Source organism: Globicephala melas, chromosome 17 (assembly GCF_963455315.2).
Source record: "Globicephala melas chromosome 17, mGloMel1.2, whole genome shotgun sequence".
In the NCBI taxonomy this organism is placed as follows: domain Eukaryota; kingdom Metazoa; phylum Chordata; class Mammalia; order Artiodactyla; family Delphinidae; genus Globicephala; species Globicephala melas.
The window spans coordinates 79,683,353-79,696,565 of NC_083330.1; the positions used below are offsets into that span (position 1 = coordinate 79,683,353).

Consider the following 13,213-nt stretch of genomic DNA (forward strand, 5'->3'; position numbering starts at 1 on the left):
ACCGGATCTGATAGCCCTGGGAGGGACCTGAATGGGCTGCGGGTTCGGCCGCTTCCGACGTTCGAGGACAGCTGGCCACCGGGGGCGCCAGAAGGCGGCCGGCGCTCTAGCCCGCCCGCGTTCTCTATGGCTGCCGCGTCTCCGAGTTGCGCCGCCCGGGCCAGAGCGCTGCCCCAGCGCCGCCGTGGAGGAGGCCTGCGGTTCTTTGGCGTTCTGACGCCCCCAGGACCCAAGGGCGCGGGTGCGGACGCCAGCCTGTCCAACCCTGGCCCAGCCCCAGAGCCGTGCCGCTCTGAGACCCCTGACCCCATCCCGACCGGACCGGACCCCCCCTCGGAAGCACCCTGCTCCTACTCTGAGTGGAACCTCTCATGCCGCCCCGGCCAGCCTTGAACCCAGACCCAGCCACTAGAGCTTGGGCCCCTGCCCCCGCCCCAGCGCCCGGCCTCCTCGCCATGCGTGGGAAGCTGCTGCCGCTGGCCGGCCTTTACCTGGTGCAGGGCCTGCCCTATGGGCTGCAGTCTGGGCTGCTGCCCGTGCTGCTGCGGGCCCGCGGCCTCTCCCTGACACGCGTGGGACTGGCCAAGGCGCTGTATGCACCGTGGCTGTTCAAGCTTGTGTGGGCCCCGCTGGTGGACACTCGGGGCTCCCCAAGGGCCTGGCTGACGCTCAGCACAGCTGCTCTGGGCCTGGTGTGTGGGCTGCTGGCATCCCACCCTCCCGCCGCAGCTGGTCAGGCCGGTCTGCCTGTCACGGTGGCGGGGCTGCTTCTGCTGCTGAATCTGGCTGCAGCTGTGCAGGATGTGGCCCTGGACACGCTGGCTGTACGGCTCCTGGAGCCCGCAGAGCTGGGGCCTGGCAACACTGTGCAGGTGGTCGCATACAAGCTGGGGGCGGTGCTGGCTGGGGGTGGGCTGCTGGCCTTTGTGCCCACCCTATCCTGGCCCCTGCTCTTTCTGCTCCTGGCTGCCACTTATTGGTTGGCTGCTGCCTTGACCTGGGTGGCACCAGCCCTGCAACAGCTTCCCACACCTCTGCCCTCAGAACACCCCCGACACACCCTGCACCTTGGGCAGGACTTGCTGGCCGTGCCTGGAACCCTGTGGACAGTGGGCTTCGTGCTCACCTACAAGCTGGGTGAGTCAGGAACAGCAGGGGTGGGTCCCCAGGAGCCCTGGAACTCACTTGCAGGGCTGCCTTTCCTCTTTGGGGTCTGACCTGAAGTCTGGAGCCCAGCCCGGCCCTCTGCAGGTCCAGCTCCAGCCACACTCCCTTGGGCCTCACTGAGCTGCTTCACGCTGAGCCTGAGCGTCGTCGAAGCCCAGCCCCAGCTGTCTCCTGGCATCTGTGGCCCAGGAAAAAGGCAGGGCTGGGGGAGCATGACTGAGACCCAGGTGGAGGTGTGCCAACCATCCCTGCTGACTCTCTCCACAGGCGAGCAGGGCACCAGCGGCCTGTTCCCACTGCTCTTGCTGGACTGCGGCATCTCTGCCCCAGAGCTGGGGCTGTGGAATGGTGTGGGCGCTGTGGCCTGCTCCATTGCTGGCTCATCCCTGGGTGGGGCCCTCCTGGCCAGGCGCCGGTGAGCCCCCCTCAGCCTGCCCCACCCACCTGTCTCCCCTTCCTTCCCCGCGCCCTCTGACCTGCCCCATCACCCCACCCCAGGCAGCCACTGCCCCTGTTGAAGTCAGCGCTTCAGTTCCGTCTTGGGGGCCTGGCCTGCCAGACTGCCGTGCTCTTTCACCTGGACAGCCCTGGGGCCAGCCTGGCCCCCAGCACAGTCCTGAGAGGTGAGGGGTGGGCCACAGGGGGGAGGAGCTTGGAGTCCTGGGCCCTGCTGACCTCAGCCCTCCCAGGTGCAGCCCTGCTGAGCCTGTGTCTGCAGCACTTCCTGGGGGGCCTGGTCACAACCACCACCTTCACCCTGATGATGCGCTGCAGCCAGCTGGCACCAAGTGCCCTGCAGGTGAGGGGATGTGGCTGCAACACCAGGGGCTGCAGGACTGGAGTCCAAGCAGGTCCTGACGTGACTCCCCCTCCCCCAGCAGGCCACACACTACAGTCTCCTGGCCACTCTGGAGCTGCTGGGGAAGCTGCTGATGGGCACGCTGGCTGGAGCCCTGGCTGACAGCCTGGGGCCACGCCTCTGCTTCTCCGTCTTCCTCACTCTCTCAGCCATGCCCATGCTGTACCTGGGCCTTGCACCCAACACCCTGGCCTGAACTGGGTGGCCAGACTTATCAATAAAGTGGAGCGTGCCTTCGGACTGTGTCCGGGATGAGTGACGTGCAAGGTTGTCCTCAGACTGGGGGATTGTCCGCGCTGGAAGAAGGGTTCCTGAAAATGGCTCAAGCATCTTTTATTCTGTACTTTATTCTGCACGCTACTGGTGGTGGCCTTTGTCCAGAGTGGTTGGTCGCTGTCCTGGCCACTGATATCTACGCCCATCTTTGCCTCGAGGACCTGCTGCACCTGACACCCCCCCATGCTGTGGCCACGCAGCCCCTGCTCAGGCTCGTGCTTGTGACGTGGGGGAACTGGGTCCTTCCGCGGCAGAGTGGTCAGCAGCCCCACAGCAGGATCTCCTCTGTGGCCAAGTGCATGAGGGCATGGAAGCTCAGGTGCAGGTACTTTCTCCAGAAGCGCTTGTCCCGCCCGTACACCTGGGCCGGATAGCAGGGGCTTCCTGCAGTGGGAGGAGACACGGCTCTGACGACTCCGGCCAGGTCTGCCCCCAGCCCCCGCCTTGCTCAGGGCTGGGCCTCCCAGGTCCGCACCGATGCCGTGGAAGATCCGGGCCACAGCCCTGCCCGAGAACCGCTGCTCTGGCCACGAGGACAGGAGGTGGCGGATGTCCCGGCGGATCTGGTCCTCCCAGTCCTGGAGCTGCCGGTGGGGACACGTGGCATGCTGTTCTGCAGTGCTCGGTGAGGGGCAGGAGGCAGGTGTGTGCCTGCAGCCAGGGGTGCGTCCTCTCTGCAACTCCTCTCCTCCTCTCCCCCTCCCCGCTCCCCGGAGGCCCTGACACTCACCCTGGCCTGTCCTGGCTCAGGGTCCTCCTCGGCCTCCACGCCCCCCGGTGCTTCTAACTCCTCCTCGAAGTAGTGGCTGAGCAGGGCCTTGAGCCTGCCGCTGCGTGCCTCATCGGGCTGCTCCAGACACGGCCCGCAACTGGGGAAGGCCACGCTGGGGTGGGGAAAACCTGTCAGAGCGGCCCACCTTGGGGAGGATGGGGTGGCCCAGGCCCTGCCCAGCCCCTCCTGCACCTGTGGAAAGCCCGGAAGGTGCGGTGCAGGTGGGCCAGGGCTTCTCGCTCACGGGCCTGCACGCGGCCGTGCAGGAAGTCACAGATCTGGTCCCTCTCCTGGGCTGTCAGGTCCCCGGGGCTGTGCAGGTGGAAGGCCAGCTCCCTGAACTCCACCAGCACCCCCGTGCCCTGAGGCACACCTGCCAGATAGGGTGTCAGAAACTGGCAGAAAGGCGGCAAACAGGAGGCAAGCAGGGCTGGGGGCGGGCGCACCTGTCCCAGGCTCTGGATCCCACCGCAGCTGGTGGAGAGCCCGCCGCACGGGGGCCAGCTCCCAGCCCATGGAGTCTGCCAGCTCGACCACGTCCAGCTCCACAGAACTGCTTCCCCCACCTGTCATCTTGGGGCACTGCCGGGCCAAACACACAGCCAGTGGGGGACACCTGTACCAGGGGAAGAGACGTGTGACTGGCAGCCCTGGCTCTCTGTCCCGGTCCTGAGCCCGGGGTGGGATTGCACTCACCTGCGGGCCAGGGCCTGGAGCTGGGTGGGGCCCCCGGGGCAGCGCAGGTGGCAGCAGGCATAGGTGGGCGCCAGCAGCTTCAGCCAACGCTGTGGGTGCAGCTCAAGGTAGCACAGCAGAGTCTCGATGGCTGGGGGCAGAGCAGGGCTCAGAAGATGCGGGGGTGCTGGGGTGTCCCCCCCCCCACGCTCCCTGCTCCTCACCCTCCTCGGGCAAATCCAGGGCTTGCACGGTTGGCTGCACCGGGAGCGCCCGCTTGTGGCCCGGGCACCGGGTTGTGTGCTCGAGGCTGGGATGGTCAGTGTCCTGGGGAGATGTAGCCACGAGGACCCTGGCCGAGTGCTCTTCCTGGCTCTCGTCTCCCTGCTGCTCTGGGGGCTGCCGGGCGCAAGCACAGGGAGGGAACACGCGCTGCACCAGCCTCTTCACGGCGAGGAAGTCGATGACGTTGGCGTGAACGTGTCTGCGCAGCTCCCACAGATCCTCACCCTGCAGCAGAGCAGCATGAATGAGGGGCCGCAGCAGGGGGCGGGGCTGGGGGAGCGGTGGGGGGACGGGTACCCACCTGGGGCCGGAGGAAGACGTGGCACTGTGCAGGCTGCCCATCACGCCCAGCCCGGCCCACAGCCTGCACGTAGCTCTCAAAGCTTGGGGGCAACCCCAGGTGCAGCACGGCCCGCACGTCTGGCCGGTCCAGCCCCATCCCGAAGGCCACCGTGGCCACCACCACCCGCAGCCGGCCCTCCATGAAGGCCCGTTGCACCCGCCGCCGCTCCCGGCTGCCCATGCCGGCATGGTAGGCTTCAGCCACAGCCTCCGGGGCTCGGCCTGCAGGGAAGACCCATGATGGTCAGGTCGGGCATGTGCCCGGGGCCCATCTGTGGAGTGCAGGCCTGCCTCCACCTCACCTCGGGATCCTGGGGCCTGGGCCTCACGCAGGCAGGTGCGCAGCAGGGCAGCGACACGCTCCGTGTCCTCTCGTCTGTTACAGTAGACGATGACAGAGTCCAGGGCACGGAAACGATCACTCTGCAGCAGCGTCACCAGAGCCTGGAGAGGACGAGGCTGAGCACGAGCAGTCGGAAGGCAGGGCCTCTGCTCGGCCCGCGCGTGCGTGCTTACCTGCTCTGGGTCCCTGTCCGAAGACACAGAGAGGTGCAGGTTGGCAGGGATGGTGCCCGGCCCCCTGAGGATAGACTCTTCGGCCACGCCCAGGTGCCGGGCCATGTCAAGGGCACTGCTGCGCGTGGCCGTGGCTGTGAGACCCAGGAAGCAGCTTATACCCACGCATTCCCGCAACACCTGCGTGGAGAGGAGTGGTGAGATGCCCAGCCTTCCTTGGTCTGCTCACGTAGCACCCCCCCCGCCCCCCCACACAAGGCTTACCTGGCAGACACGCAGGTAGCAGGGCCGGAAGTTGTGGGACCACTGGGAGAGGCAGTGGGCCTCGTCGATACAGGCAAAGGCGACCAGTGGCAGCTGAGCGAGGAGGGCAGCGCCCCCCGCCCCAACTAGCGCCTCTGGCGACAGCATCAGCACTTGCACCTGGGCTGACCGAACCTGAGGATGACGGCAAGGTCAGGAGCACCGCCCAGGGGGTCTGCCTGCTGCCTCTGCCGCTCTCGCCCTGTGAGGGCCCCTTACCTTCTGCAGGGCGGAGGCCCGCTCCTTCTTAGTCATCCCCGAGTGAATGCAGACCGCCTTCAGGCCTGGGGGCAAGCCGGAAACCTGCAGGTACAGGAGCATAGCCTGTCACAGGCCACCAGCCCTGGCCCTTCCCCACATGCCTCTTAGAATGGTTTGGCCGGACAACTACTACTGTGTCCCCTCCAGGATCTAGAGGGGGAAAAACCCAGGTCCTGGGTCCTGTGACTAAGGGTTCAGAGCCACCTGTGGGCTTGGACTCAGGAGCACTGGAGACAGGTCCCCATGGGGACGCCCCCTCCCCCAAGCTGCTCCTCTTGTGGGTGGGCCTGGGTCTAGCCAGCTGTGTCCCTGCTGCCTTTGGGCCACTGCCAGCTCATAGACAGAGCTGAAAATGGCCTGGCGACTTGCCACTCGGGGGTGGGGGTGGGGCAAGAAGCAGCAGCCCAAGCGGGTCAGCAGAGCCACGGGTACCAGCTCTCGCCTTCTGCACCTACGCAAAGACCCTGTCCACCAACCTGGTTGTCCATGAGCGACATGAGAGGAGAAATGACCAGCGTGAGGCAGGGGCTTCGCCGGAAGTAGAGCAGTGCGGGGAGCTGGTAGCACAGGGACTTACCAGCCCCCGTAGGCAGTACCAGCAACGTGGACACACCTGGGTTTTACCGAGAGGGTCAAGAGCACAGCTCTGTGGCCCAGCCGCAGTCCCACCGCGCCCCCTGCCGGCCGTACTCACCAGACAGGATCCGCATGACCACACGCTCCTGCAAAGGGTAGAAGGCTTGGTGCCCCAGCTGCTCCAGGGCCTGAAGCACCTCAGCTGGCGTGTCTGTGGACACAGGTATCAGTCAGCATGGCCCCGAGTCGCCCCCACCTCCCAGTCAAGGCTCTGGAGCTGGTAGGCGTCTACTCACCTACCACCTGCCCCAAAGGCCCTGGCAGATAGAGTGGTGGCACAGGAGGCGGACAAGGAGCCTTGGGCACAGACTGCCCTGTGAGCACCAGCAGCTCAGGCTCTGCAGGCTCTGTGTCCTCTTCACCTGCCGAGAGCAGATAAGACAGGGTAGGACAGGAGCTCCGGGCTGGTCTGGGGTCACTCTGGCAAGAAAGCCACTTGTAACAACCTCTCCTCCACCTCTTTGCTCACCAGAGTTGGCGGCAGGCAGCGCCCATTCTCTGGGATACTTCCTTGAACGTGGCCCGGGTCTGTGCGCCACCCTCATCCTTGCCACCCTCCTTCTGAGGGGCCAGGGTAAGTTCTGGACCAGGGGCAGGAGTTAGGAGGGCACAACAACCCCTGCGAGCAGCGCTGGCCCAAGCCACCCCCCAGGGCAGAGGCCTCACCTGGCTGAGGGCACTGGGATGCCCCGTGACTGAGCTGCCCACACTGGGAGCAAGAATCCTGGGCTGTGGCTCTGCGCTGACCACCCCCAAAACACTCTCCTTTCTTCTGCCACTTCTGCTTCCATACCTAGTGCGGACGCAAAGGAGACTCACAGAGCAAGAAGCAAGGCAGGTGGGCGGGAACATCCGGCACCACCTTCTCACCTGCTTGCGAAGGAGCCTGCCCCTTGAGGCCGGGCCCCGTACGTAGCGTTTCTGCTTCATGTTGAGTCGCACGTAGTTCCCCCTGTTCTGGACAGCAAGTCTAGAAGAGACGCACAGGTCGACTGCACCCACAGCCCTCCCCACCGTGGCGCGACTGAAGGCAGCGCTGCTGGGAGGCTAGGGCAGTGATACCTGGGGGCTGGGGGCTTGCTGGGGGGCTGTGCCTGCACAGGCTGCTCTGGACAGTCTTCTGTAGGCACTGCAGCCCCAGCTCCTGCAGGCAGGGGTCCTGCTTGGCCGCTGTCCTGTTGGGTCTGTGCAGGGCTTCCCTCCAGCTCCCCACTCCATCTCCGCTTCTTGCCTTGACGGGTACCAGGCTGAGAGTTCCCTGCACTGATAGCAGCTGCTAGTAGGGTTGGAGTCTCTGAGCCCTGTAAAGTCACCTCAGGGCCAGCGCTGGGACCGAAGACAGATGCAACACCTGGAGTAAGAAGCTGGGACTCCTCTGCACCCAGGCAAGGCTGGCAGGCCCTGGGAACCCCCAGAAAATCTGAGGTCCCGTTGTGACACCGCTGCAGCCAGCCTGGGTCTAGGGAGCCCAGCCGCAGGCTCAGGGATGCCCTCAACTGCTGGGGCCGGCCTGGCCTCAGCTCGGGCCTGGGAGGCTGGGGGGGCACCTCACTGACTTCTGCTGGAGAGATGGTGGCAGCTCCTGTGCCTGGTGGCCCTGGGGAAGGCATCTTAGAGGAGGATCTTCGTGTAAGCCGGGGTATTCGGCCCAGGGCTGGCCCAGCCTGGGAGGGAGAGATAAGCAAGCAGGAACTGAGGCCTTTGGGGTGCTGCAGACTCTGAAACCTGCTGGAGGCCCCACCTGTAACAGCTGGGCGATGTGAGAAACCTAAGGCTGGGATGTAAAAGAAGTCAAGAGTAGAGGGGACGCTGAGCTCTTCTGGAGAGCTGCGCTCTGGGAAATGCTGGAGTTGTGTGTGTGCACGTGAACACGTGTGAAAGACTTAACGGGGTTGGCTGCCTGCTGATCCTGCTTCTGGGCCAAGCGTAGCTCTGGACCCAGGCTGGATGCACTGCCTGCCCGACCCTCACCTGCAGACTGCCCTTTAGGTTGGCCTTAAGCCTCTTCCCGTAGTCATGCACAGATCCCTGAGAGCTGAGCCTTGATGGAGGATGGGGGCTCTGGGTCGCGGCCCGATTCAGGTGGGGCCCCCAGCAGCTGGGCTCCAGCATCTGCAGGAAGAGACGGTAGAGATCTAGGCCACGGAAAAGCTGGCGCAGGGGGGAACAGAGGTGTCTCCAGCCCCGGAGACCTGAGGGTGGGGGCTGTCCTTCCTCCACCCTGTCAGCCCGGCCCCTGAGTTCTTTGCCCCACAGAGCCTGGGTCACGACTCCTCCTGGATCCGGCATACAGGAAGTTGACCGATAGGCTGGGATGTCGAGCCCGGGTACCTCCTCGGCCGCCGCCGCGGGAAGCGACTGCTCCGAGCCGTGAGGCCCGACGCCGCCGGCCTGACCCAGTGCCTCCTTCAGGGTGCGGTAGTCCCGGTGGAGCGCTGAGGGCGGGGCCGGACGGGGGTGTGTGTCGGTGTTCAGGAGGCAGGGCTCGGCTGGGCGTGGGGATGGAGGCCGCCCGCCCCCTGCCCGCGTCCCCGGCCGCTGCCTCCGCCCCGCGCCCGCTCGCTCACCGCGGGTCTCCTCGGGCGCCGCTTCCACGTCCTCCTGTAAAGGGAGCGCGTCAGCCGGATGCCGCTCCCTCAGATCCCCGCCCACGGGCAGCCCGCACCTGGCCCGGCAACCGCCCGCTCCGCCGCCGAAACGCGCGCCCCCTTTACACGCCTGCACCCGCTCCCGCACATCCCGCAGCTGCTCCATGGTCGCCCTGCCCTGCGCCCGGCGCCCCAGGAATCTCCCGCCACGAGGGCGACGCCGGCCGCCAGCCACTGGGGGCGCTCGGCGGGGTTGGAGGCGGGGCGACGCGGCGGCCGCCGGGCCGGGGCAGCCAATCCGCGGGGCCCTGAGGCGGCAGCCAATGGGGGGCGTAACGTCATCGCGGCGTACGGCGAGGCGGGGCCGGCGGCGACGGCGGCGGCGGCGTCTGCGGGTCCGGTGAGCGCAGGCTGCCGGCCGGGGACGGAGCGTGGCGGCGTGTGTCCCCGTCTCTGCCTGGCCGCACGAGGCCGGTGCGGGCGCTCGGGACGGCGCCGCCCGGGAGGCGGGGGTGGGAGCCCAGGCGGTGTGGCTGCGGGCAGGGGAGGACCCGGAGCACGGTGCCGGGCTGAGCGGCCTCGGGTCCCAGGAGGCGACGCGCAGGCTTCGAGGGGCAGACCCCGCCCGGAAGGCGGAGGGCGTCGGATTTAGAGCCTCCCGCGGCTCGAGGCTTGGAGGAGCCGGGCGGGGGCATCTTCAGGGAAACGGCGGAGCCGCGGGCCGGTGGGGGGGACGGCGGCCACTACACAGAGGCTCCTCCCACGGTGACCACACTGGCTGCTTTCGTTTCCTCTCGTGACAGGTGCTTGGTTGGTCTGTCCTGTCACAGCGAGGTATGAATCGTCCTCGCGAGATTTGTCCACAGGCAGAGCGAGGCCGAGGGTTGACGTCCCGGGCTTCTCAGGAACCAGTGTCCTAAGGACTTGTGTGTGAGGTCCGCAAGAGCAGGGGCTCTGGAGCCAGGCTGCCACCCTTCCCGAGCTCATCACCCAGGCTGTGACCTCTGTCGGGCAAGACCTAGGTCTTAGTTGTCTAACCTGTTTTCAGGGAGATGACCCAGAAGCAGTTTTGAGGATCAGGTGCCAGGCGGGTGCACAGTAAGTCAGCAGCAGAGCTGACACCCAGGTACCCTGTGCTCTCGGGCACCTCCTCTGTGCTCCTTGTCAGTTTGGACGTCCCTTTGGCAGCTGCCTCTACCCATCTGAGCAAAGGCCCCTAATTTGGGGCCTCTGAATCCCATGGGTTTGAGACTTGGTCTCTTAACATGGTTCTCCAGGGATGAGAGAGACGTTTACGCAGGTGGCGAGGATCTCGATGGGTGAGGCATTCTTTCTGTAAATCTCCAGGGTCTCCGTGCCTGATAATGCTCCTGGAAGACAGTAGTTAGAACCGGGGCTCGTGTTGAGGGCTTGGGTTACTCAGGCCCCTTGGACTCAGGGTTGTCTGGGTTCTGGTCTTTTCTACCTGCCCTGCTGTTTATTAAACTGCATCTGTACTTCCAACTCTTCTTTGCTGTGCTGCACAGAATCCAAGGGCGGCCTCCCAAGGCTTCTGAGGAGGCTGGGAGAGGGTCCTGTGATGCAGCTTCCAGCCCCCTGGTAGTATCCCATCTCTCTAGTGCTTGGGGGATAGGGGGGTTTGTTTTTGCCTACTTTTAAGGAAGGGCAGAAGAGCAGATCTCTGATAAGTGGCATTGTGATTTGGGAGGCCTGGAATACAGATGGTGGGCCCTGCAGAGTAACAGCCATCGAAAGCACACGCAGGCAAGCTGGTCATCTCTGGTGCCATGCTGTCTACGTGCTGCTCGATGGCTTTGTCTCCCTAGGGAGGCCCCCGTGCTGGAGGGCGGGGACTGGGGGTGGCCTCGTTCTCCTTCTCACTACCCTTAGCCTAAGGCAAAGCACCTAGCACTTGCTCTTTGGTGCCATGGTTCTCCACTCTGTGCCGAGCACCATGCTGAGCTTTCCCACTACCAGCGCGTGGAGGGGGTGGAGGCCTGGGGTCTGTCCTCCCCACTGAAGGGCCCTTCCCTGCAGGTGGCCTCCTGCCCGGCCCAGCACCATGCACACCCTTGTGTTCCTGAGCACACGGCAGGTGCTCCAGTGCCAGTCAGCTGCCTGCCAGGCCTTGCCCCTGCTACCACGAGAGCTCTTCCCCTTGCTCTTCAAAGTGGCCTTCATGGACAAGAAGACCGTTGTGCTGCGCGAGCTGGTGCACACGTGGCCCTTTCCACTGCTTAGCTTCCAGCAGCTGCTGCAGGAGTGTGCCCACTGCAGCCGGGCCCTGCTGCAGGAGCGGCCTAGCACAGAGAGCATGCAAGCCGTGATCCTGGGGCTGACTGCCCGGCTCCACACCCCGGAGACTGAGGCTGGCACACAGCCCCTCTGCAGGTATGGGCTCACTGGAGGGGCCCTCGGGCCTGGGGGGTGCAGAAAGGGTCTCCTAAGAGGTTCCAGGCTAGTGCAAGAGCACAATGCAGGAACAGGCATGTTGCTCCTGTCCTAAGGTGGCTGGGAGTGGGTGTGGGCTGTGTTCCCTTGTCTCCTGCCTCAGCCCACCCGTGCTCCCAGGAAGCACACGCTGCGGGTGCTGGACATGACGGGCCTCCTGGATGACGGCGTGGAGCAGGACCCGGGCACCATGAGCATGTGGGACTGCACGGCAGCTGTGGCCCGCACGTGCATCGCACAGCAGCAGGGCAGGACTGCAGAGCCCGGCCTGGCCCCCGTTCCTGTGGAGGTGCGTGTGGACCTGCGGGTGAACCGGGCCTCTTACGCGTTCTTGCGGGAGGCACTCCGTAGCAGCGCGGGCAGTCCACTGCGGCTCTGCTGCCGGGACCTGCGGGCTGAGGACCTGCCCATGCGCAATACCGTGGCCCTGCTGCAGCTTCTGGATGCGGGCTGCCTGCGCCGCGTGGACCTGCGCTTCAACAACTTGGGCCTGCGAGGCCTGTCCGTCATCATCCCACACGTGGCCCGCTTCCAGCACCTGGCCAGCCTGCGGTTACACTATGTGCACGGGGACTCTCGGCAGCCCTCTGTGGACGGCGAGGACAACTTCCGTTACTTCCTGGCCCAGATGGGCCGCTTCACCTGTTTGCGGGAGCTCAGCATGGGCTCCTCTCTTCTCTCGGGGCGGCTGGACCAGCTGCTCAGGTGAGCAGGCCCTGCTGTTGCCCTGCCCTTCCCTTCCCTTCCCCTCCAGGAGGCCTTCCCCTGGCCCAGCCTGTTTGTGACCCCTTGTGTCCTCCGCAGCACCCTGCAGAGCCCCCTGGAGAGCCTGGAGCTGGCCTTCTGCGCCTTGCTGCCTGAGGACCTGCGTTTCCTGGCACGGAGCCCCCATGCTGTCCACCTCAAGAAGCTGGACCTGAGTGGCAATGACCTGTCCGGCAGCCAGCTGGAGCCCTTCCAGGGTCTGCTGCAGGCAGCAGCAGCCACGCTGCTGCACCTCGAGCTGACCGAGTGCCAGCTTGCCGATACCCAACTGCTGGCCACACTTCCTGTGCTGACTCGTTGTGCCAGCCTCCGCTACCTCGGCCTCTACGGCAACCCGCTGTCTATGGCGGGCCTCAAGGAGCTCCTGAGGGACTCGGTGGCACAGGCCGAGCTGCGCACGGTGGTGCACCCTTTCCCCGTGGACTGCTATGAGGGCCTGCCCTGGCCACCGCCTGCCTCTGTCCTGCTGGAAGCCTCCATCAATGAGGAGAAGTTTGCCCGCGTGGAGGCTGAGTTGCACCAGTTGCTACTGGCCTCAGGCCGTGCCCACGTGCTCTGGACCACAGACATCTATGGGCGCCTGGCTGCAGACTACTTTAGCCTGTGATCTCCAGGCTCTGGGTGAGAGTTAGGCTGTCCTGGGGTCCAGGGCTGCTGGAGGCCTCTTGCCCCTTGGGTAGTCAGAGCCTTTGGGACCTTGCTGGAGGCCTGGCACGAAGGCACTGGTCTCCGATTTTTTGGCTCCTGGGCGCACCTTGAGCATGCCCATGCTTTGTGCAGCACCCTGTGCAGTTTGTCCTGCGCTTGCTCCCCTGACTCACTGACCATCTGTGGGCCTGAGGGCTGGATTCCAGGCCTACATGGCCCTGCTTGGTTTGGCTGCACTTAGCTGCCCTCCGGTGTCCTGGTTCTCTCCTTGGAATGTTCCTGGGATCTATGAGCTGAGGGAGGATGTTTTCCTTTGGGCCCTCCCCAAGAGCAGACTGCTCTGGGGTGGAAGTTTGGACAGGGGCCTGCTTCAAGGAGGGTTGGGCTCCCAGGCACTCTGGGGCCTCTTAACGTTCTCCTTTCCCTGGCACACAGGAGACTGCCTGTCGGCCGGGTTTGGGGGCCAGAGGGTGTCGTTAAGGTACAAACGTGCAGTGTGCTTAGAACTTAAATCTGTGGCTAATTTTTCTGTCCTAACTGGTCAGAGTGAGTTGTCTCTTGCTCTGCTCTCACCCCCAGCCTGGCCACTGGGTGACATGTCTTAACGGCCTGCCGCCCCATCTTTTCTCTAGACATCTCCACAGTCCGTCGCCCCTCGTCGCAGAGAGG

The 13,213-nt window shown here is 65.2% G+C and overlaps 3 protein-coding genes across 8 annotated transcripts; 2 read left to right on the forward strand and 1 right to left on the reverse strand.

The window, feature by feature from the left end:
• Nucleotides 1-122: 122 nt before the first annotated feature.
• MFSD3 (major facilitator superfamily domain containing 3) lies at nucleotides 123-8,831 on the forward strand. Of its 2 annotated transcripts, none has more exons than XM_030876210.2 (8): nucleotides 123-1,137; nucleotides 1,435-1,582; nucleotides 1,666-1,790; nucleotides 1,857-1,966; nucleotides 2,046-2,927; nucleotides 4,762-6,255; nucleotides 6,565-6,666; nucleotides 6,890-8,831. In XM_030876210.2, exons 1-5 carry the CDS (start codon nucleotides 372-374, stop codon nucleotides 2,220-2,222), a joined length of 1,326 nt encoding a protein of 441 aa, XP_030732070.1. In that variant the 5' UTR covers nucleotides 123-371; the 3' UTR covers nucleotides 2,223-2,927; nucleotides 4,762-6,255; nucleotides 6,565-6,666; nucleotides 6,890-8,831. The 2 variants fall into 2 exon arrangements, with proteins under 2 accessions (XP_030732070.1, XP_030732071.1); XM_030876211.2 differs by having other exon boundaries at nucleotides 2,049-2,927.
• On the reverse strand, nucleotides 2,432-8,900 carry RECQL4 (RecQ like helicase 4). Its single transcript, XM_060287558.1, is given in 19 exon segments — nucleotides 2,432-2,686; nucleotides 2,778-2,886; nucleotides 3,033-3,186; nucleotides 3,267-3,447; nucleotides 3,521-3,690; nucleotides 3,771-3,900; nucleotides 3,974-4,259; nucleotides 4,336-4,598; nucleotides 4,679-4,820; nucleotides 4,893-5,072; nucleotides 5,157-5,330; nucleotides 5,415-5,498; nucleotides 5,933-6,069; nucleotides 6,151-6,243; nucleotides 6,329-6,454; nucleotides 6,759-6,885; nucleotides 6,963-7,136; nucleotides 7,139-7,756; nucleotides 8,064-8,900. Coding segments are annotated over 19 exon segments (4,056 nt in total). The 5' UTR covers nucleotides 8,847-8,900; the 3' UTR covers nucleotides 2,432-2,561.
• A 121-nt stretch (nucleotides 8,901-9,021) lies between these two features.
• Nucleotides 9,022-13,077, forward strand: LRRC14 (leucine rich repeat containing 14). 5 transcript variants are annotated; one of them, XM_060287584.1, is made up of 5 exons: nucleotides 9,022-9,080; nucleotides 10,718-11,071; nucleotides 11,252-11,420; nucleotides 11,568-11,836; nucleotides 11,936-13,077. In XM_060287584.1, the coding sequence occupies exons 2-5, from the start codon at nucleotides 10,743-10,745 to the stop codon at nucleotides 12,501-12,503; spliced, it is 1,335 nt and encodes a 444-aa protein (XP_060143567.1). In that variant the 5' UTR covers nucleotides 9,022-9,080; nucleotides 10,718-10,742; the 3' UTR covers nucleotides 12,504-13,077. The 5 variants fall into 5 exon arrangements, with proteins under 5 accessions (XP_060143567.1, XP_060143566.1, XP_060143569.1 ...); XM_060287586.1 differs by lacking the exon at nucleotides 9,022-9,080 and adding exons at nucleotides 9,087-9,615; nucleotides 9,729-10,279 and having other exon boundaries at nucleotides 11,252-11,836; XM_060287583.1 differs by having other exon boundaries at nucleotides 9,023-9,080; nucleotides 11,252-11,836.
• Nucleotides 13,078-13,213: the final 136 nt, after the last annotated feature.